Source organism: Clupea harengus, unplaced genomic scaffold (genome assembly GCF_900700415.2).
Source record: "Clupea harengus unplaced genomic scaffold, Ch_v2.0.2, whole genome shotgun sequence".
In the NCBI taxonomy this organism is placed as follows: Eukaryota; Metazoa; Chordata; class Actinopteri; order Clupeiformes; family Clupeidae; genus Clupea; species Clupea harengus.
Genome location: NW_024879980.1, coordinates 27014 through 46926, shown reverse-complemented (window position 1 = coordinate 46926; position 19913 = coordinate 27014). Strand labels below are relative to the sequence as shown.

Here is a 19913-nt window from a genome sequence, read left to right as displayed (position 1 = left end):
AAATGTAACTTGTGTAAAACAGTGATTCTAAACCGAGATGGATGGATTAAATGATATTGGTAACACTGCTTTGATAATGACTGTGTTTTTTTCTGTTGTATAAAAAAATATTGACCTGAAATCTTAAATGCGCTGCTATTTGTATAGCCTAGTTGGTTAAGAAATATATAGGCTAACCTTATTAATTCGTTCATTCATTACATCAAGAAATATTTGACTTCTACATATGATGAGGTCTAATTTAACAATGTCCAAACCCACAGAAAGGAGGACACCAGTCAAAATGTCAATGTTCAGACAGAGTACAATACAGCTGTTTCTTCTCTAAGCCAAGAACTGAGAAACTGCATGATTCTTGTAGGACGGACACACGCACACACGGTCTTCATCGGAAGTGAAATAACCTTCATCCTCATTTAAAGTTTATTCGAAGCATGTCAACATGGTCAAAACAGGGATTCATGTTAAAACAATGCACAGACACAGTAAAAGTATGAAGAACACAGTTGGCATACAGATAAACAAACTACATAAGGCACAGATATGTGCTGCAAACACCATTTGGAGGTTGCCACAGGTAGTTCTGATGGTCTCTTAATAGGACTCTCACCCATTTGCTTCAATAGCATCATATACTTAAAACACTTTTTTTTAAATACTTCTGTTTCTACTACTATAAAATGCAACGTGTCCCTGAATATCAGAGTCTGATTATGCTGTGATGAACCTGTGTAATTTCCAGTCAAATGGCCTGAAGGAGAAATCTCAGTAGTAGAAGAATATGGTTATCCTTTCCAGAGAGGGGAGCTCAAGTGGATTAGTTTTGTGTCACTGTTTAGTCTTCGAATACACGCCATGTCCTCTTCCCCCAGGGAAAATTCAAAGACCTTTCAGAAGGGTACAGAAAAAAACAAGAGTTAAAGATGCATGGGGACTTAGGCTAACAGTCTTCATACTCCGACTGCCATCACTTCAACAAACCTCAAGGGGTCAGACGGAACTTGTGCAATTCATAATTTCACGAGTACACAGCTTAGCGACAGCTCGTCTAAACTGAAAACCACTGAAGCAGAACATAGGCTCTACTCACGTTTGCTGTCTACTGACTGAATCGACCTTCACGAAGCATCAGATTAGTTTCGAATATTTAACAGGCACACAAAACTAACCATTCCCACCTACATTTAGACCAAATTCTGCTGTTAGATATATACTGTCATATATTCCAAAACTACTGACACAGACAAAAGCAATCTTGTTTCCCCATCAGACCGATATAAATGTTGACAGTTGATCACTTTAGGTCAAGCACTGATAAAAAAAAATTAAATAAAAAAAAGACAATCATCCGTCAATACTGAGCCTGATCAGCCCCCACTGTGAGTGACATAGGTAATTAGAGATTGATGGCACCTCTGTCAAGGCACACGTGTTGGGTCCCAGCTCACATGTCTCCCATCATGCAACACCCTCAATGCCACCATGTCGGTGTCCTCTAGTTGGAACCCAAAAACCTGGAGGGTGAGCCAAGCCAGTTATAGCAAGAGGGCACAGAGTTAAAGAGGAGAACAACAGAAACCAGGAAGCACAGAATAAAATGTATATATATATTTATATACATTCCAGGTCATGTGATGGAAATATAACAGAGCAACCCATAACAGGATCAATGATTGACCTAAAGCACCTAATGGAATAGACCACGTCGCCAGCGGACCAAAGACCAAGCGCACGTTAAAAATGGATAAAGTGAAGGTGGTCACCATGCAAAGGAAGGACAAAACTATTGGCTCACTGTTGCATAGACTCAGAGATAACCACTACATGCACTACTGTATGTAAACTAGGATGGTGTAAGTAGAAATAGTGGGGATCCTCATCAACATCCCACTCACTTTACAGTTTTCCAGAATTCTCTCCTTCTTGGTGGACTTAGGGATTGTGACAGCTCCATTCTGCAAAGAACATGGTCCTCAGTTTACAATGCAAATGACCAATACAATGTAGACAGGGCAAACAGAATGTATTTAACTTAACTACGTGATGATGCATTGATACCAGTATATGTAAAGAAATATAATGATATACATACCTGTATGCTCCAGCGTATACAGATCTGGGAAGGGGTGCGCTCATATTTCTCAGCTATCTTGAGAATAGTAGGATGACTAAGAGCCTGGCCCTTGGCCAGGGGGCAGTAACCCTCAAACACAATCCCCTGCTGGTGACAGTACTGCAACATCTCCTCAGGCTGCTGGAAGGGGTGGTACTCAACCTGCAAAAACACATGTAGTCTAAAAAAGGACCAGGCTGAACTAATAGTTCATAGACATACAAAATCCTTTGGTGTAAAAATGACCTGTCCTAGAGAGTCTGAGCCAGCCTGTATCAACAGAGCAAACACATGCTGAACAACCAGGGAGGGCTGTAGGTATCAGGTACACTGCCCAGTCACACTCACCTGGTTGACGTGGGGCACTATGCTGCAGTCCTCCTTTAACTCCTCCAAATGGGGAATGAGGAAGTTGCTCACTCCGATTGCCCGGCACATCCCTGTCAAATGCACAAATACATATAAATTGATACATAATACTACACATTTTTTGTCTATGAAATATTGGAGAATTTAGGGAAAAAAATACTTTTTGCTCTGCACCTTCATCATAAAGCTCCTCCAGAGCCCGCCACGTTTCTGCTCGCATCTCCCGATTGGAGCGACCAGGAACCATGCAGTCGGGCCAGTGCATCAGGTACAGGTCTGAGAAGGCAGGGGGAAGTGTCTATATGTTCATATCACTAACAAATGGTGATGGTGGTATCACAGTCTATTAAAAATGTCATTGGTACCTAGGTACTCCACTCCCAATCTGGCACATGAAGCCTTGCAAGCCTGCTTGGTGGTTCTATAGCCATAGTCTCCAGGCCATAATTTGGTTGTCAGCCATACATCCCTCCGTGGGACGCCGCTCTCCTGAACAGCTTTAGCCAGGTGTTCCTCACAATCATAGCGTTTAGCTGTATCAATGTGCCTCACACCACACTCCCGAAGTGCGTATACAACAGCTTCGTGTGAGTAACCACCATCATGTGAAGTCCCTGAAACCGACAAACAGCAAGTAAGGTGTTGCATTAGTACGAAGATGCGAGTTATACGGTGTGTCAAGTGCCTTGATGACACATTGTGACAACTGCAGAACATGGTTCAGGCTCATCATTTTTGACCGTAGAGCTCTAAACTGCCCTTTCAGGAATGTGCTAGAAATCGGAGTTGATGACTTTGCAATAAAAGGCTACATGCAGATTAATTCGCAACAATGTAGCAAATTATTCCACAAAAGTAGCAATAACATGAGCGATATTACTCTCCCAAGTAGCTTAAACTGTAAACGGCCACTTGAAAATGAAAAGTTACTCACCCAGTCCAAAAATGGGTATTTTCAATCCATTGGAGAGAGCAACCTTTGGACAAGACAGCATCTCATTTGTTGAAGCCATGGATTTATTGAACGTTGGCTAAAGAGTAACTTTGGTCAAATGGGATGTTATGAAACGATCATCTTTGGTGGCAAGAGGTTTCCAGAACGCATACATCATTCCCGCATAGGTTGATGAGCCTGAGCTGTCGTAAAATTCCTAGTAGGAGTTATTAGGTTACTGCTTGCCGGCATTTTTGCAGCAATATGTACGTATTCCAGAGCAGAACAAACAAACACTAAGTAGTAATAAATAGGCTACTGGGATTATTTTTGAAGACGATACAAATTAAGTGTGAACGCTGCATTGTCCTCTTTACTTTGGATATAGGTCTTACAAACATGGCCAACGTGGATCCCTGGTTGACGTCCTTTATGGAAGTAGCCAACTATATGCCACACTCCCGTCGCTGACGTCAGGCTTTGATGGAAAGCTCTATCTCAACATCACCACCTAGAACCATAGACATAGTATACATGTCTATGCCTAGAACAACTAGCAACTACTTATGACACTAGTTTTTACTGTGCTTCTTTCAGGACCTAGGTGCATCTACGGCTGCGCAGGGGCGAGTTTCAGAAGCGCAGACAGAACTACTTTGAGAGGAAGTGGGAACTTTCCAATTATGAAAAATGAGGTAACTTTAGCGTTTCATTAAACAAATACTAAAGTGCTTAGATTTTCTTCAGAGTACCCAATTAAATAATTCCAAGTAGTTTCTTAGCTAAATAAATAAGCTATGACTGAAGAGCGTAAGACCAATTCCAGTTCGTGAAAATGTGCGTTTACGCTTGGTTCGCGTGTTAAACAGGTTTGGAAGTTTGTATGCTCATAATGCTAAATGTGCTCTTCTAGTAGCCTACCATTAATGTAACTTTCTCTCAATAGGATTTCTCTTCGGGGCTGTAGGATGAACATCCTTCGAAAGGCACATCTGATACTATTCGCACTTCTGTTTATCTTGGTTGGGGCATCTCTGACATCTATGCTTCCCCAGACCGTGGACACAGATGATGGCGAGGTCATGGGTGTTCTTCGCCGAAAAGCTAATTCATCTCCTCAAATGAAGGATTTTTTTACTATAGTAATCCAGACATACAATCGAACAGACATCCTTCTGAAACTCCTCAATCACTACCAGGCAGTGCCTCACCTGAGACAGATTGTCATCGTATGGAACAACATTGGAGAACGGCCGCCACGGCAGTTATGGGAATCCCTTGGTCCGCATCCTGTCCCTATTGTCTTCAAGGAGCAAAGCGTTAATCTTATGCGAAACCGCCTGCAGTCATTTCCGGAGATAAATACAGATGGTAGCCTATCATCAGTAATGTGTGCAAAGTTACCGATCGGCACACTTCATTTGTTTGGTCGTGTCACTGTTGCAAAAAAACAATAACGTTGTTAGTACTCTGCAGCTGGGACGACCCCAGTATTTCCCAGGCAACAAATATGAAGTGTGCGGCCTACTGTAAAATGTGTGAATGAGTAATACCAGATCATTGAATACGTTTAAACTTGTGCACCCAATAATCCCTATGAGTATTTTAATTATTTTTAAAATGATTTTAACCTGATTAAGTTTGAAGAAAAATCCTGTCCAATCCTATTCATGATTATTCAATAGTTTTCCTTATTTTCTCTACAGCTGTACTAATGGTGGATGATGACACGCTGGTTAGTGTTCCTGACATCACCTTTGCCTTCTCTGTCTGGAAGGTAAAATAAATGAAATTTACAGTCTTGTTTTTCAAAACTGTCCTGTAGTAGTAGATTTGAAGGATTTGTGCAGTCTTGTGTCCTTATCTCATCTTGATTCTCCAATATTTCCTAGTTCTCATTGTGTTCATAATCTCCAGTGTTTTTACGTTTCAGCAATTCTCTGATCAGATTGTGGGCTTTGTACCACGCAAGCATGTGACCACAGCCTCTGGTGTTTACAGCTATGGTAGCTTTGAGCTCCTGGACACTGAAACTGGTGGAGGTGACCGGTGAGCCAGCTGATACTTATATTACGCACTCTCAATTTGTCTCTGTGTCTTTCACTTTCAACCACACATTCACCCTGAGAAGTAATGCATGATTTGAGACTGTGCTCTGCTGTGCCAGGTACTCCATGGTTCTGGTTGGTGCTGCCTTCTTCCACCGGCGCTACCTGCAGCTCTTCCAGGACCAACCCAGCCAGGTGCACGCCCTGGTGGACGAGACACAGAACTGCGATGACATCGCCATAAACTTCGCCGTAGCCCTCTGGTTGTCACGGCAGGACAGGTCAAAAGCACGCCCCTCTGGGGTTCTGGTAAAGCCTGTGGACATCCGCAACCTGGAGCGGGATGCAAGGAGCGGGTATGTTGGCATGTGGCACCGGCCCGAACACATGCTCCAGCGCTCCTACTGCCTGAACCGTCTGGCGCAGATTTACGGCAGCATGCCCCTGCTTTACTCCAACATCATGCTCACACAGTTTGGCTTCCCGAGCTATGCCAACCACAAGAGCAAGATATGAAGGACTTTCAGAGGTATGGCACAGTTTGTAGGCTGCAGGGTGTGTCAGACAGAACAGGTTTTTCAGATGGTTTGAATGCTTTGTGGTGGTTTGGAATAAGGGTGAAATGTATGTGCAAGGTTATTCAATGTGAGGGTTTAAGGACCTCCTGACAATCGTGTGAATCACAGGGTAGTCATCAGCTTTCAAAGACAAGCCATTTTACAATTTAATGTTTGCATTGGGTACATGGCTAAGTAAATGGGGGTCAGCATTTTACCAACCACTTTTCCATTTAGAAGATACTGACAAGAGGCTTTTGAGGCTTTGTTTGCTGTCTTAAAAGACACTCTCTAGGAAAATTTGAGTAGTCTCATTTAAAACAAATTCATTAAGGTTACTGGATGAGTAACATGTACATGTCTATGTACCTGTTTCTGAGCCAGGGAAGATTTTTTTTGTTTGTTTTTTAAAACGTTTGCAATGACAACGCAAAGCCAATAGATGGCTCTCAAGATTTGACGGAGGTACAGACGCTTCTGCTGTTTGACCTCAGCCTGCTCCCCTCCATCGATGACGTGAAACTACAATGCTTAAGGGTTCTTGGGAATGGAAACGTTAAATAGGTAATCAAACATTATCTTCAAAAAGGATTTGCTTTCAAATTCTAAAGGTGCCAATATGTATCAGCTTTTTCAAACTAATTTCAACTTTATTGAGTAATTTTCTATAGACACACAAGAACGTAAAAGATTATCCTATGAAACTCTGAGGTTATGTAGAAGGTGATATAACTTCTTTTCTCTTTATATACCTTATGACCTGTCATTGACAAGTGACACAATAGAATCCTATTAGGCCTCAAGATAGTGAGACTCTTAACTTGACCACTCTCTATCTAATTTATGGTCACCAATTCCCAATTTCGTTCAGAACTCACCAAAATAACTCAACTGAATCACCGTATGCTACCCACAGTGATCCAGTTCAGTTATTTTTGGTGATTTTGTGTCTTTTTTTTCACACACTCACAGATACACTGTGTGGATCCGTCTGTGTGCACGTTCGGCATATAAAGAAAGGTATATTAATATTAGGGACTTTATTATCCACTGGCCCTTGTCCCAAATAATGTTGTACTTGGTGGTGGTTTTGAAGCCTATACAATTTGGCATTCTGTTATTCCCCATGTCGTCCCTTTCCTACTTTTTCTTTGACTAACTGGCCTGGAAGCAAGGAAAAGAAAACTACTTAAAACTACTAAAAAGAAGTTTAAAAAAAATACTACTCTGCGAAAGCACTTGTCGTTTCTTCTATAAACACTGGTTTTGGTAATTAAGGAAATCTGAACAACTGAACCGTCCCTGGAAAATGTTTATTGGAATTGTACTTGCAAACCTATAAGACAGGTGTATACCAAAGAGTTTGTAATTTATTGAAGTGAAATGTCTCTTCACATGTTGCTCATACATACACTGAATACAAAATATGTAAATCCTACATTACCTTTCTTGATTGACATATGTATTGCTTTATTGAAGCGTAAAGTTGTGTTTTTTGTTGTGGAATCCTATGCGATCTGCATCTTAAGCTACCTACCAGCCCAGAAAGTGAATATATTGAGTTTTAATTGAATTTACAAAATCACTTTTGTTGTCTGTCGGCTACAAGTAACTGATGAGATCTTGGTTGGAAGAATAGTTTGTAGGCATGTCAGCTACAAGGGGTTCCTTGTCTAGTTTACGACTGAATGTTGACCTTAGTTCGTCGTTAACTTATAAATATCGCATGGTCCGAGGGAATAAAATCCATACATCCTTACTGAATAGTTACATAACCCCAACAAAACGATTTGTCCTCCCATGCTTTACTTTCAAGAAAGGTATGCTTGATATTTTTTTGTTTTCATTACAGTTGGTCATATCTTCTTTAAGGCAATAAACTGACATTCACAATCGAGAACAAAATAGAACCCATTATCTTTTATTCTTAGCTTGATTGTGAGTCTTGTAATCTTGTAGGCAAACATTTTTATTCCACTCCCCAATAAAGTACACTTAAATATGACTGAATCACCACAGTATTTAGTTTAAAATTGAAACAGAATCAGAATATGAGCACAATACTAACAACATAAAATATATTTGGTGAATATCCAGCTATAGTAAAATCCTTAAAAAATCCAATTCTGTGCAGTTAATCGAGTTAATATACAAAACAAGGGTTTGTTTTCCCTGACCCCCACAGTTTTTTCCAGGAGATATTACTTAAATTTTGCACTCAGTTGATTATCTAACAGAGGATGTTATGATCTTCAGTCTTCACTGTGCAAAGCATTTTCTTCAGGGCCTTGTGTTTGTCAGCGCAACACAACTGCTTTAGTAGTGAACATATTCAGACTGAAGGGACTGAAAGGAGAGAGAGAGAGAGAGAGAGAATACAATTGTTAATTACAATTAAAAAAACACTTGTGAAAGGTATTCATAGCTAGCATATAGGAAGTATGGAAATTGGAGGAATGGGCCATGATTCCCCACTTCTGAGGTAGGCTATGTGTCCTAAAGCTATCTTTGGAAAAAGAAACAAACACATCCAAGTTATGAGGAGGAGAGGATGAAAGAAGTGGAAAAAATTGATGGGGAGCAACGCTAGAAGCAGAGTAGAACGAGAGAGTGATTGATCGATAGATCAATATATAGAGATTTATTGATAGATAGATAGACAGATACAAACTAAATAAAAAAAAGCAGGCAGGTCATGGCAGGAAGGTCAGAGAGCACATCGGAAGACTTACAGGGATGGATCGGCTCAGGTACCGGCCCGTGAGCCCAGAATGGACTGGGGCTCTGCGAGGTCCAGCCGGACCCCTGGGGCCCATAGCAAAGGCCGGACCCCTGGGCCTCACATGGCGGTCACCAGGCTTGTTGCGGGCCTCCTGGTGGTAGTTTGGAGATGGTGGAATACGAGGGTCACTAGGGGAGTAGCCAAACCCCAAGCCCATGGACGGATTGAGGGAGGTGGAGGACGCAGCTGTGGTAGAGGGAGCGCAGGAGGGGGAGGAGGAGGCGGAGGGTGTGGGTGAAGAGGACATGTCGTCTGCACCTTCATCCATGTTGTCAACCCCGTAGAGGTTGCCAAGGGATTGGGCTAATCTGGGGTTTAAACTGCATTGGGCACACAAACATTGGGGAGGGCCATGGGACAGAAGAGGAATGGGTAATGAGATCAGGGATAGGGCCATGTAAATGTGTGCATACATACACACACATGCAAACACACACACACACACACACACACACACACACACACTCTCACACACAAAGGCACTCACTTTTTAAGGTTTCCAGTCGAGGATGAGGGACTGCGAGTGAGCCGTCTTGGAGGAGAAGTAGGAGTGAAAGCAGGGGGGGCTTTGGGTGGGTTGGAGGAAGAAATCGACCTCTGTGCTGGGTTTATTCCACTAGAACAGAACAGACACACACAACTACTGTCAGAGCAGTCTTTTGGTTATACACAGTGCAAAATAAGTCTTGTTAAACACCATCTTAGTAGCAGAAACAATTCGAGGCCTGATCTTTGGATCGTTAAGTTCAAACACTACAAACCCACGTACCTCAGTGCTCCTGTGGTGGCAGATCTAGAATGGCGTCGAGCCTTCACGGCCCTGAGTTTATCTCCCTGAGTCAGACCCACACTGTCCAGCCTGAAGTCATTCTGCAATGGACCAACGGGAGTCATTTCAAATCAATCCAATTAACTCAACCACATTCAGTCATATCCGTCAAATGCAAAGGGTAAATTTGGCTTGCAATTTATTTGAGAGAAAACAAACAAAAAACGACTTTTGCATAAGAAGAACGTTCATGTCGCTTTCACACTTTCAAAAAGTCTAAATAAATCAAAGAAGCAGTGGAACAGCAAACCAAACAACAGAAAACAGATGCTGATGAGTGTCTCATGTCTAACCCCATGGACTCACCTCGTCCATGCTTTGGGACTTGAAGACATTGGTGTTGATGGACACGTCGTCCATGCTGGAGATGAGATGGACCATGTCTCGCTCCTGTTGCCGATTCTGTCGTTGTTGCTGCTGCCGCTGCTTAGAGCGATACATGTCCCCTTGCACCCACATACTGTGCTGCTTTCTGTAGAGAGAGAGCGAGAAAGTCAAGTCATTTTTTTTTTTTTACTAGTACTGGACATCAGTGTTACAACAGACAGCCAGATAGAAAGTGATAGAGACAGGGAGACAGACAAAGATAGATTGAAGTACAGCATATAAAGTGGAATTGTGTATCTAATCAGAGTCAAGGATGAGACCGTATTAGACAGAACAGAACAAAGGGTGTAAGTCCTATGGTGGAAACACAATCACTGGCATTCTCTACTAAATCCATACACCCTTGATAAAAGATGTCCTGAGGCACTAAACTTTGTGATAATTTGGAGGTAAACGCACATGAACACTAAGGTCACCACTTTATTTTCCAAGCCAATGGCGTTTGTCTACTCACTCTTCCAGAAAGTTCTGCTGTGGCCCAATGATTGAGCCAGGCCTGCAGATCCGTATCCAGGAAATGGCCTCCGCTGCCGTGAAGCGGTAATGTTTCATCAGATAGCAAGCAATCAGAGTGCCTGTTCTGCCGAGGCCCGCTGCACATGAAAGGAAGGAACAAGGCAGAGCCAGAGATAAACTTTTGTGGCACAAATGTATACATGGAGGGAATAAAGAAGCACAACAAAGCCTGCTCACACTTTCACTTGCAAGTCTTGTTCTAACCATAGATTAGTTCTATCACTGCATATCAATCTGTAGCGCACTGGACCCAACAAAAAATGAAAAACTGGGTTAGTAGGTTTCATATTACGTGCATGTCTTTCCCTGGCACCTGATCGTCTGGTCTCCCACATAAACTCTTGCCCTCCCCATGGGCCATCATACAGAGGCCAAACAATTCCAAAGTAGACCCAGTAGCTGAAGAGTGACTGTAATAATCAGAACAACGACTGGATGGATACACTGCACTCAAGAGTTTCAGCATACTGTGGCTGCACCTGATGTTGCCAGTTAATTGCCTCTAGTAATTTATGCCGTAAATAATAGAATGCCCTTTTGTAGTATGGACAAGAATAAAACCACACCATACTTTTAAAGAGAAGGAACAAATTCACTGGAGGGTGTAGATTTCTGGTGTAACAAAAGAATGTTGCGGTCTAAAATGAATAACTACATTTTATATTGTTTTATATATACATTATGCTTGGTAGGTATAATGGCATTGTATATGCTCTTTGAATGTATTGTTCAACCCAACCAGCATCAGACATTGCATGCATTTTTATCAGACAGAATCCTGTATGAAATCTCACATTTCTACAGAACATACGCACAGTGCATTCAGAAACTATTCGGACCCCTTCAAATTGTTTAAATTCATTTCCCCCTCATCAATCTACACTCAATACCACTTAATGACAAAAACAACAGAATTTTAGAAATGTTTGCAAATTCATTAAAAAGGACAAATTGAAATATAATGACATTAGTATTCAGACCCTTTACTCAGTACTCAGTTGAAGCACCTTAGGCAGTGATTACATCCTTGAGTCTTCATGACAAGCTTTGCACACCTGGATTTGCAGATCTTCTCAAGCTCTGTCAGGTTGAATGGAGACCGTCAGTTGACAGCCTTTTCAGGTCTCTGCAGAGATGTTTGATTGGGTTCAAGTCGGGGCTCTGGCTGGGCCACTCAAGGACATTCACAGAGTCCCTTAGCCACTCCTGCATTGTCTTAGCTATGTGCTTAGGGTCATTGTCATTGGCCTCCTGAAGGTGAGCTTTCAACCCAGTCTGAGGTCCTGAGCACTCTGGACCAGGTTTTTGTATTAAGGAAATATCTGTACTTCCCTCAACCCTGACCAGTTGCCCAGTCCCTGATGCTGTCACCACAACGCTTCACCGTTAGGATGGTACTGGGCAGGTGATGAGTCGTGCCTGGTTTCCTTCAGACACGACACTTGACTTGAATTGATGGCCAAACAGTTCAATCTTAAAGTCATCAGACCAGAAAATCTTGTTTCTCAGTCTAAGAGTCCTTTAGGTGCTTTTTTTGCAACTGCAAGCAGGCTTTCGTGAGTCTTTCACTGAGGAGAGGCTTCTGTCTGGCCACTCTGCCATAAAGCCCAGATCAGTGGAGTGTTGCAGTTGTGTTGTTGTCCTTCTGGAAGTTTCTCCTTTCTCCACACAGGATCTCTGGAGCTCAGCAAGAGTGGCCATCCGGTTCTTGATCACCTGTCTTACCAAGGCCCTTCACCCTCGACTGCTCAGTTTGGCCGGTTAGCAAGCTCTACGAAGAGTCCTGGATGTTCCAAACTTCTTTCATTTAAAAATGATGGAAGCCACTTGGGAACCTTCAGTGGAGCAGAATGTTTTGTAGCCTTCACCAGATCTCTGCGTTAACACAATCCTGTCTCTGGGCTCTGCAGGCAGTTCCTTCTACCTCATTGCTTCGTTTTTGCACTGATATGCATTGTCAGCTGTGAGCCCTTATATAGATGGGTGTGTGCCTTTTCAAATCATGTCCAATCAACTGAATTTACCACTGGTGGACTCAAATCAAGATATGGAAAATCTCAAAGATGACCAAGAGAAATGTGAGGCGACTGAGCTACATTTTATGTGTCATAGCAAAAGGTCTGAATACTTGGTGTACTATTTCAGTTTTTCCTTTTCAATAAATTTGCAAAAATGTCTAAAATCCTGTTTTACGCTTTGTCATTATAGGGTATTGAGTGTAGATTGATGAGGGAAAACATTTATTAAAATGATTCCAGCATGAAGCTGTAACAGAAGAAAATGTAAAAAAAAAAAGGTGACAGGGTCTGAATACTTTCTGGATGCACTGTGTGTGCAGATACTCCAGACTGCAGAACACTTCCATCGGTCACGGCATTTCCCATTTACAATGTTCACATTAAAACATTAAGATTCTCAATGCTTCCTTGTAGTGTGTGCACACATACAACTGTCACGCTCTAAACACTTAACCCCCCCAATTCATATTCTCCCCCAATTAACAATGCTTCCAGCCTCTAGTGATTGGTTCACGTGAGGGTAACTGTCTGTTCCCCTGGCTTTGACTGAACAGGAGTAGACTGATCTGGTCTCCGGGTCGTCTCTCACCCTTGCAGTGTACAGCCACAGCACCTTCTGAACTTTCACAAATGTGAAGGAAGCGTCGCATGATGAGGTCGCTGGGCGTGGAGCCGTCCACAAAGAACAGGTCATGGTGCTCGAAGCCAGCATCAGTGAAGCGGCGCCCCTCGTAGATCTTCCGGTTGAGCCGCACCACGTCGGTCACACTGTGCTGTCGGAAGTACGGGAAGTACGCCTCTGGAGCGTGGAGAGGGTAACCTGCGGGAGAGAGCCACACTGACACGGGGAACGGGACTTTCCTGACAGTTTCCCCTGGGTTTTGCGCCGATTTTTGAAATATTGATCACCATTGATTATCTTTGGGAAACACAAAATGGCTATAGAGGGCAACCACACACAAAACATGGGGACTTGAAAAGCAGCAGAGATACTGGATTGAGTACAAAAAACATTTTGCTCTATGCACTGTTTTATTATAAAGAAGCGACCTGTCAGATAATAAAAAGTCTATTTGACCAGTTGCAGTGATGTGGTACGCTCTGATACTTCATGGTCAGAACGCTAATGCTTATCCAACTCTTGATCCTATTCTTAAGCTATGCTATTCTAACCTCTGCTAAACTAAGAGAGGTAAGAAGACCCCCAGTGAGATACACAGTTATACCACTGCCAAAAAAGCCCTGCTAGTAATGCATTTGCAGTCAAATATGCTGGAGTTTGATTGTGTAACTAACTAGTTTCTGACACTTGGTAACACATGGCATTTCTGTATCTTTGTAGATATTTTAAATATAAATGGGATCAGCTATATCATACATTTCATGTTTGGTACGGTAATATCACAATGACTGCAGCATGTAGCCATAACAAGCAAGGCACACTATAGCAAACCCATAGTTCAAACTGGTGTGGGGATTATAGATGTGGTGGACATTCTCAGCACACTCAACTCACCATTCTCTATTTTACTCTTTGGGTGTGGGCCACTGAAGGCCAGGAGCTTCCCTGGCACAATCCAGTTGAAGTCTCCATTCTCCACTCGCTGAAGGTAAAGGCAATAAAGACCTAATAAGTAAAACTGAGACACATCTATAGGACAGTGCCACTGATGAGACCAATAGACTGAAGACCTACCTCATAGTGTTCATACTCCTCAACCTCAAATGTCTCGAAGTTGAAGAACCCATGCTGCAGTGCCTTTAAAGAAGGAGTTCAAACCCATGTATGGATTCAAAACACAGTAAGTCTTTCTCTTACGCTATATCCTTTCACAATATATCACATTATGTCTACAATGCTACTTCTTTCCTTCAATTAGTTAGCCCTTTCTGGTGCATACTTCTGAAATCTATGATCTCAATATACTGCAGTGCATGAAGCTATACTCAGTATAAGATGGGATACACACAAGATGTGAAAGTTCTTATGAAACTTCCCTGTTTTGAATCATGTCAACAGCATGTTCCTGGCAACCGTTAATTGGACTAAAGGATTAACCTCAGACAAACAAATGAGTGGGAGGAGTGGAGTAGAGCCTTGAGCCTGAATAACAACACACACTGCCATTTCAGGACAGCAGTTTGGCCCCTTACCTTGCGGATTCCTTGTAAACAATCAAGAATAGACAGGTTATATGTGCAGTTTCCAAATGCAGCATCTCTGGTAGAATAAGAAAACAAACAAATCAGGTATCAGTATGCTTAATGTCTTAGTACAGTCATTCTTCAGTGTCTCAAGAGGATTGTCATAAAGAAGGATGTTGTTGTGCACTGTGGTGGAGCCCTGCAGAATGTCATGGAACACTTTGAAATGATCCTCTCGGGATATTGCCTGTTTGGTGTTCATGACTAGAACAGTATGTATTTTTGAATGTGTTCATGTGCATATGAGCATGCATCTATGGAGGGGGCCATAGTTAAATCCTGAAGTAATTTAGTGTACATGCATTTCAGTGCTCATATGTGTGTGTAACAACATGTTTCTCTCTGTATGTGTGTGTGTGTGTGTGTGTGTGTGTGTGTGTGTGTGTGTGTGTGTGTGTGTGTGTGTGTGTGGTGTGAGAGTGTGTGTGTGTGTGTGTGTGTGTGTGTGTGTGTGTGTGTGTGTGTGTGTGTGTGTGTGTGTGTGTGTGTGTGTGTGTGTGTGTGTGTGTGTGTGTGTGTGTGTGTGTGTGTGTGGTGTGATGAATGCATCTATATCTTTTTGAGAGAAGTAATGAAAAGGCCATGCCTCTGTTTCTGCCCCAAGACAGACAGCTCTGGGACTCTGGGTCTTTGACTCATAGTATGCCAATCTGCTAAGTGATACCAGGCACAGATAAGCCCTCCCTGCGCTTTTAGACATCTGTTCTTGGGATGTTTACATTTACATTACAAGGCTACAGCAGAAGTTGCTTCCACTATTTTACACCTTCACTGTTGACCAAGAAGACCGAGGCATTTAAGACATTATTTTTCAAACATTTAATTTGTTCTTCTGTTTGATTTTCAGCATCACTGTGCCACTTCACTACACTGTACACATAACAGCCCCTACTAAATGCCAACATCTAGGGTTGTGTGTTATAATACTCAAATACAGTACAACGGAATGTCATGACAGTATTACTGTGCATGGTGGGACTCACCTGAAGGACAGGTATGACACATTAGTTCCAGAGATAAGAGTCCTGTAGGCCTCCTCAGGAGTTCTCTTTAAGTAGATTACCTGAAACAGAAGGACAGAAGGAGGCCACCATTACTGCACTCCACCAAGGGTCACCAGAATGGGGGAGTTAATGTGTGTGACTATAGCTGTGTGTGTGTGTGTTACCACGGGTATAACAGAGGTTGAGGTTACTCACTGCATAGGCACCGATCAAGAATGCAGAATTGGCTCGTTTGCGCTGGTCATAGCTAGTGTAATAGATTACCCTTTTTCTGGACAGTGTGAAGGACTGCAGAAAAAAAAACAAATGTATAAATAAGCAGTGATTCAGTACATCTGGATAATCGGATATAGATCATGATTAAATGTTTAATTAACAATTGAATCAATCAGACAATCAAGTCTTAAAAGTATTAAAATACACACATAAATATATATATCCATATTACAATACATAACCAAATCAATACAGTACATCAAAATAGAAATAAATACCTACATGGCTCTGTCCTGTACATGCAAGTGTTATACACTACATTTGCAGCTAGTTTTTGGGTCTAGACCACTCTATAGCAACCAAAATGAGTATTAAGCAAAAGTGGTAACTATTTGTCTTTCAACTGATATCACGTCCATGGATTTTGTTTCTCGATTTTACTAATCATTAAAAAAACAATATGGTGATTTGGAACCAAATGCAGACTTACAACCCTGTCATTGTGTTTTCCATACAGTGAATCATTTTTATTCACACTTGAACCCTCTACTCCCATCCTTACTTCCTCAATTAATACCTACAGGAAACTGCTAGGGAGACACTGAAGCACCACCCATATGGCTATTCCTAGTTTTTTTTATGCACTCTAACAAAGGCAGCTCTGTCACCATTCACCTATGCAAACCCCATGCATTTTAGTCAGTATCTGGGATACAAGAAGATTATATTTAAGAAGATAATAACATATCATGGATGTTCATTGACATCCCAGTGTGCAGCTTGGAACAGGAATGTGTGTTAAACAACAAAACAACTGGTCACTTACCTTAAGTTTTTTGTTCAATTTACAACAGAATCTGTGTAACATAGCAAGATTGAGAGGACCAAAATCTGCATAAAAGCTGCAAAAACATTAACAAAACACAAATTAACTTGCAAACAAATTGGCTTATATGAGTGCATCTTTACAGCATGTGATTGTTTCCTATTTAAAAATATATATTTAAAAAATGTCATAAATACGGCTTATTATAGGCCTCGTGTCCACTTTACATTTCTCAGAGGCCGCAATGCATTACGTCCGTCGTATACTTGTGAGTTGAGTACACAGATACTTGCACATAGCAACAGAAAAAACACTTACTTTTCATAAACGTATTCCTCATCGGTAGTGAAATAATGAGTATTTGGCGTACTTTTCGGTTTGCTCCTTAGTGTGGCAAAGTAAAGTCTCTCTGTAAAAATTAATTTAATAAATTAATCAACAACAGGCCAACATCATACAGGGCCTATCCTATGTTTGGCTTTATCCAATATTATTTAGATCGCATAAAGTATCGTAGGATAAAAATCCAATAATTAGATAGTGTCTTGTAAATACAAGTTTAGTTAGAAGCTCGGTTAAATAACGTAAAGCCGTGAGTGTACGTAATTCGGGATGATTGGAGTAGCCTTTTCTGTAGGTGCGCAATTTGGGTCTCATTGAAAATAGATTAGAATTACCGACCAGTCGGTGACAATCTAAAAATGAAAACTACTACTAAAAAAACACTACTAATTACCTTTAATAAATTCTGTTGCTCCGAGTGGATCATTGTCATCTGCCATTTCGTTAAATTTGTATGCGTCTTCTGTGTTCAAAAGTAACAAGTATTTTTAAGCGACACGATTCCTTTCAGTGACCAGAAATTTTGTGAAGAACAAATGGTGAAGCACTTCTTCTACTAAACCAAACACTAAAGCTTCCGAGTATTCCATAACAAGCTTCCATGTCTCGAGTAAAGTTGGAGGGACAACAGTTCAGTTTGTTTCTTCCTTTCTTTCGCATTCAGGAAGATATATAAATCCTGCGGTTCAGAATGGTAGAATAGAACATTTCCGGCATGCATTCATCTGTTCTTTAAAATCGAGTCTCTTTTAAAAGCGCGCACGCATACGCATACGCATACAACAGAGAAGCAAACTTTAAGATACAGCATTAAAGGTCCATTGCTTAGTAACCACATGCCTGACCACCACATAAAGACACGTTGCTAAGGATGGGTTTATTTCGACCAATCAGCAGGTGAGACGCTGCCTGCCATAAACATAAGACGAGATTTGGGACTGCTGCCAACGGGATTCAAAGGCAGGATTTGGAGCTCCACTCAGAAGCATTAATGAGTCATGAGACACGGGTCAGTTGTAGGTGTCCGAAAAAACAAAAGACTAATGATTAATAAATGTTGTCGGCCCGAAAGACCATTACATGATGTACGCAAAACCATTCATGAGTTTGTGCAACCTGTCCACAAGATGTTTCAGAAAGGCCATAATGCAAAAGCGAAGGCTACATTGCACACACATATTGTACTATATAGACAACCCCTCAGCTTTTTGACATCATTGTCATGGACTTTAACATAGGATTTATGTCAACATCAAAGAATGCATAACACTGAATGTGCCAGATGACTTTTCCACAAGTCCCTCCTGTTAACGACTGACAGCTGCTCAGTAGTTTGTCAGGGAGTGCCCAGAGTGTGTTGATGATAGCAATAGAAGTTCCTGGTGTCTGCACACTCATGACAGTAGTAGGCACGTGTTGGGGATGTGTTCAAACTCTAACACCTGTTGAGATGATCAGGCATCTCTGCTGTCGCCTCACGTTAGACTGGCGTCACCAATGCAGATCTCCATCTGCTCTGGGCATTTCCTTTTAGCTGTAAGCCAGTGCCGGTCATCACGCACCACTATTGATTTACTGTCTAGGTTGTAATTGGACAAGAGTTTAAAGCATATCAGTTGGCCTGGTAACATTTATCCATGAATACCAACAGACAGGTAGTTACAGGGTCTTGGACATTATTCTACTAATTACCCTTTTACTTTTGGAGAGTTATATCAAATATGTCAGAAAATTAACTACATTTGCTGTGTCATTTCTGCAGTGTATAGCAATCTTAATGAATGTCTCGCAGATAACACAGACAACCCAATTCAAATGTCTTGTTGAATTTTTTCAGCCATATAACATCTTCAGTGTTCTATGAAGTATGGCAAAATGAATACATAGCCTCCTTTATTGTTATAGACTATTAGGGTTGGGAAGCTAAGAGGTTACATATTACTTGTTACCCTGTTAAAAATATAATAAGTGCTGTAACTATTTTAGTTCCTTGGAATTTCTTTTGGTTGCTTTTTGATTGCCAGACGAGAGGTGGTGCAAATTCAGAGAACCAATAAAAAACAATGCTCAAAATTTGAGCGATACTGACAAATAAATTGAGCCTGTCTAGACGGTGAAAAGATCCAAAGTAACACAATGAATGTTATATTCTTCATATAAGCTTTAAAGCTTTTTATCGAAAAAGAATATATTCTGATGTAACCCCTTTTTAATCATCAACATTCTGATTAGGAACTGTAATTGAATTACATATTTCCCCTCAGAAACTGTAATAAATTACAATTACATTTACTTTGTAATTGAATTATATAACTTTGTTACATGTAACTTGTTACTCCCCAACCCTGTAGACTATAGTTCATGTCACACATTTTTGCAAATGAAAAAAACATACCTCCAATTGGTGTGATCCAGGCCCCATGTGGATGCTGTGCTGGAAACCTGCGCTTCCCGCGCCAGTGTCCCCCCCAGACTGAGACTCGAGACATGCCTTCATTGAGGTAGTTGAAAAGATGGAGGGGAAGTTCAGGAAGAGAACATAATGGAGAAACTACTTTTCTCTCCTACAGGAGAAGATTACCGTGGGTCCCACGTGATGTTCACACCTGGAGAATGTGCATTCTTACAAAGAATAGCCTGTGCGTCTGTCAAGAGAGTATTCGGTTCAAATGCAAACAGCAAGACTGTATCCTGAAGAGTCCAGGCAAACCAAGAGAGACTTGAGGCCTTGCATGCAACTGTGACATCAAACAGGGCTAGAACCGGC

The 19913-nt window shown here is 41.5% G+C and overlaps 3 protein-coding genes across 6 annotated transcripts; 1 reads left to right on the top strand and 2 right to left on the bottom strand.

Moving 5' to 3' along the window:
• Nucleotides 1-400: 400 nt before the first annotated feature.
• Nucleotides 401-4016, bottom strand: zgc:110366 (uncharacterized protein LOC550476 homolog). 2 transcript variants are annotated; one of them, XM_042705952.1, is made up of 8 exons: nt 3417-4016; nt 2848-3096; nt 2657-2758; nt 2462-2553; nt 2093-2275; nt 1896-1955; nt 1414-1514; nt 752-887 (listed from the first exon to the last, which is right to left on the bottom strand). In XM_042705952.1, the coding sequence occupies exons 1-7, from the start codon at nt 3493-3495 to the stop codon at nt 1419-1421; spliced, it is 861 nt and encodes a 286-aa protein (XP_042561886.1). In that variant the 5' UTR covers nt 3496-4016; the 3' UTR covers nt 752-887; nt 1414-1418. The 2 variants fall into 2 exon arrangements, with proteins under 2 accessions (XP_042561885.1, XP_042561886.1); XM_042705951.1 differs by lacking the exon at nt 1414-1514 and having other exon boundaries at nt 401-887.
• extl2 (exostosin-like glycosyltransferase 2) lies at nt 4017-7459 on the top strand. The gene is made up of 5 exons (XM_042705950.1): nt 4017-4111; nt 4363-4787; nt 5123-5193; nt 5350-5465; nt 5584-7459. Exons 1-5 carry the CDS (start codon nt 4107-4109, stop codon nt 5978-5980), a joined length of 1014 nt encoding a protein of 337 aa, XP_042561884.1. The 5' UTR covers nt 4017-4106; the 3' UTR covers nt 5981-7459.
• A 460-nt stretch (nt 7460-7919) lies between these two features.
• Nucleotides 7920-18015, bottom strand: cdc14aa (cell division cycle 14Aa). 3 transcript variants are annotated; one of them, XM_042705947.1, is made up of 15 exons: nt 17541-18015; nt 17123-17213; nt 16805-16880; nt 15958-16050; nt 15742-15821; nt 14708-14774; nt 14250-14312; nt 14070-14157; nt 13143-13373; nt 10474-10612; nt 9939-10104; nt 9573-9673; nt 9291-9419; nt 8754-9123; nt 7920-8367 (listed from the first exon to the last, which is right to left on the bottom strand). In XM_042705947.1, exons 1-15 carry the CDS (start codon nt 17584-17586, stop codon nt 8338-8340), a joined length of 1770 nt encoding a protein of 589 aa, XP_042561881.1. In that variant the 5' UTR covers nt 17587-18015; the 3' UTR covers nt 7920-8337. The 3 variants fall into 3 exon arrangements, with proteins under 3 accessions (XP_042561881.1, XP_042561882.1, XP_042561883.1); XM_042705948.1 differs by lacking the exon at nt 8754-9123 and having other exon boundaries at nt 17541-18013; XM_042705949.1 differs by lacking the exon at nt 7920-8367 and having other exon boundaries at nt 8822-8894; nt 17541-18013.
• Between the last annotated feature and the right edge of the window lie 1898 nt (nt 18016-19913).

Coding starts and splice junctions, on each gene's coding strand:
- zgc:110366 (XM_042705951.1), bottom strand. CDS start 3,495: ATGGCTTCAACAAATGAGATGCTGTCTTGTCCAAAGGTTGCTCTCTCC. Junction 2,554..2,656: donor GGAGGAGCTTTATGATGAAG/GTGCAGAGCAAA, acceptor TGCATTTGACAG/GGATGTGCCGGGCAATCGGA. Junction 2,276..2,461: donor TAGTGCCCCACGTCAACCAG/GTGAGTGTGACT, acceptor GTGTTTTTGCAG/GTTGAGTACCACCCCTTCCA.
- cdc14aa (XM_042705947.1), bottom strand. CDS start 17,586: ATGGCAGATGACAATGATCCACTCGGAGCAACAGAATTTATTAAAG. Junction 15,822..15,957: donor TCTTGATCGGTGCCTATGCA/GTGAGTAACCTC, acceptor CTTCTGTTTCAG/GTAATCTACTTAAAGAGAAC. Junction 14,313..14,707: donor GTTTACAAGGAATCCGCAAG/GTAAGGGGCCAA, acceptor CCTTCTTTAAAG/GCACTGCAGCATGGGTTCTT.
- extl2 (XM_042705950.1), top strand. Junction 4,788..5,122: donor TCCGGAGATAAATACAGATG/GTAGCCTATCAT, acceptor TTTTCTCTACAG/CTGTACTAATGGTGGATGAT. Junction 5,466..5,583: donor GAAACTGGTGGAGGTGACCG/GTGAGCCAGCTG, acceptor CTGCTGTGCCAG/GTACTCCATGGTTCTGGTTG.